This window comes from Puntigrus tetrazona, chromosome 12 (genome assembly GCF_018831695.1).
Source record: "Puntigrus tetrazona isolate hp1 chromosome 12, ASM1883169v1, whole genome shotgun sequence".
In the NCBI taxonomy this organism is placed as follows: domain Eukaryota; kingdom Metazoa; phylum Chordata; class Actinopteri; order Cypriniformes; family Cyprinidae; genus Puntigrus; species Puntigrus tetrazona.
Window position 1 is genome coordinate 20,169,419 of NC_056710.1, and position 2,349 is coordinate 20,171,767.

Consider the following 2,349-nt stretch of genomic DNA (forward strand, 5'->3'; position numbering starts at 1 on the left):
CACACTTTATATACTATATATATACTATATTATTTGGCTCAATTTAAGTATGGTGACAATAGTTTAACCCACATTTAGGTAGTGCCCAGTAACCATGAAGTTTCACATCCTATGTAGTAAAAAATCAACCACAGCATTTGTGCCATGCACACTATTCTCAGTGGTTTGTTTCAGCAGTATATGATCGTGCTGTTCTATTCAAGTGTGCCATTATTTTTACCTTAGCATATATGCATTTAGCAAATGCTTGTGCAGTGTATTAAATCTGTATGTTTATCAGTACATGTGTTGACTGGGAATCAATCCTAGAGTTTAGACGTTGCTACTATGCTGTAAAAGCAATGTCGTTTAATATCTCTATATTTCTTTCAGTGAGAACTATCTTGTGCGTTGGTCCAGCTCAGGTTTGGTGAAAGACATCGATCAGCTTCATAACCTGCGTGCCGTATTCACTGTACGTACCATTTTGGGCTTTACTTTTGAAACCATTTATTATCACGAAGAAATGCTGTTGAGACACGATTCAGACTCAACTGAAACTTTATCACTTTAAAGTGAAATGCGACCACATAAATGATTGATTTGGAGCTCTACACGGGTATCAATACCAATAAGGTGTTTATGCATCACACAATGTGAGCAAAACAAATGAGACGTGACTACAGGAAACTTGCTTGTAGTCCTAGTTGGACAAATCCAGAAAACCTAGCGTGCAAATATTAGCTTAAATAATTAGTTTAAGTGCTTTTCTCTACCAGAGTCGTTTTATTTAGTTAGTTATTTCCATTTTAGGTGTACTTTTGGCCTCGTTTCCGTTATTATTTTTCCAGTTAGTGTTTTATCTTATTTCAGTTAGGCAATATTTCTATTATTTTATTTCAGCTTTATTTTAATGAGCACCAGCGTTGGCAATAGTTAACGATAACAGCCTTGTTCTCTGCTAAAGATGCATTCGATGCTGATTTTATTCATTTATTTTATTTTTTTTGCGGTTGCATGATAATGAGATGTTTCAAAATGGTATCTAGGCGGTCAGCAAAAACTAGGTTTCGAACTGTTCTAATTTGTGCCGGCCCGCTCAAACCTCCTGAACCCCTCACGAGCGAACACTTAAACATTTCTGCTCGTTCCTGGAAACGCCGCAGCGCAAATGGCTCTGTTTACGGCTCGATTCCTTTCGTCTGTTCCCGTCTCTCGCATTGTTCCTTAATGAGTAATCACGGTATTATTGGGTGACACTTTAATTCGTGTTCATCAGTCGTGTTGCAGAATTGGTAATTAAAGTGTTGGAGAAAGCAGCATCATCATTAAAGCTGTAAAGGGTAACGAGCTGGCGGTCGTTAGAGGAGGATGCTCTCCGGAGATGCCGCCTGCTTTGCATTGTTGCGCATATTGTGTGCATCCATGTACGCTCGTCGGCATCTGCGTGTAATTTAAAACAGAAAAACCAATTATCTGTGCAGGGGAAACATGCATTGTAAACGTGAAATCAAATGTTGAAGTTCTTGTTTCTCACACGCTGTTATGAAGCGGTTTTGCTTGCAATCGCATGCATTGTGCGTAATCTATAATTATAGAGCATATGCATCTGGTTTTGTTGGTGTGTACCCACACGTTCTCATTTGCTAGAGGTCATATTTTTTAATAGATGCTGGGCTGCGAGGGTCGGTTTGTTTTCCCAGAATCCTCTGCTCTCTGCACAAACCCCCAGCGGGGAATGAGTCGCTGCCCCCAATCAAACACCGCTCCAGCAATTTACCCTTCACCTGGCCTGCCTGCGCACACTGCACCGTCCCGTGCAACGAGTTTGACTTGAACTAGATGGTCGCAGGCAGAAACACCTGGTGCATGGCCAATAGCGCTGGGGGACTCAAAAAATACGGGTTATTTGAGTGCATGATTGCACATGATTTACTCATTTATTTGTTTTCTTTTGTTTGTTTTTTTTAACGCTGCCGCTTGTGTGTTCGTGCGTTTTCTCTCCAGGATCTGGGGAGCGAAGACCTGAAGAGGGAGAAAATCAGCTTTGTTTGTCAGATCGTTCGAGTGGGCCGGATGGAGCTCAGAGATAACAACACTAAGAAATTAACGTCTGGCCTCCGCAGACCCTTCGGGGTGGCAGGTAGAGCCTCACACATTACACCTGATACACACTTAACATGATCACTATGTGTCCATTAAGATACCGCAAGGAATTTGTATTGATGGAATATGTTTTACAGATGCTTATATCCAGTGATTTTAAATGGCACATGAATCTTCGCCAGTAATGCAGCCATTGTTACTATTGTGTATGAAGGGATATTTTTATTAGATACAATTAAATAGAACATTCTAAATATATATATA

The 2,349-nt window shown here is 40.4% G+C and overlaps 1 protein-coding gene across 1 annotated transcript in view; it reads left to right on the forward strand.

Annotated features, from left to right (window-relative positions):
* Positions 1-2,349, forward strand: part of LOC122355354 (dedicator of cytokinesis protein 1-like) — a 61,773-nt gene that overhangs the window by 10,076 nt on the left and 49,348 nt on the right. Inside the window, exons 10-11 of the mRNA XM_043253523.1 lie at positions 373-454; positions 1,987-2,122. Of these exons, the coding sequence (XP_043109458.1) occupies positions 373-454; positions 1,987-2,122 (218 nt within the window). The remainder of the gene's footprint in view (positions 1-372; positions 455-1,986; positions 2,123-2,349) is intronic.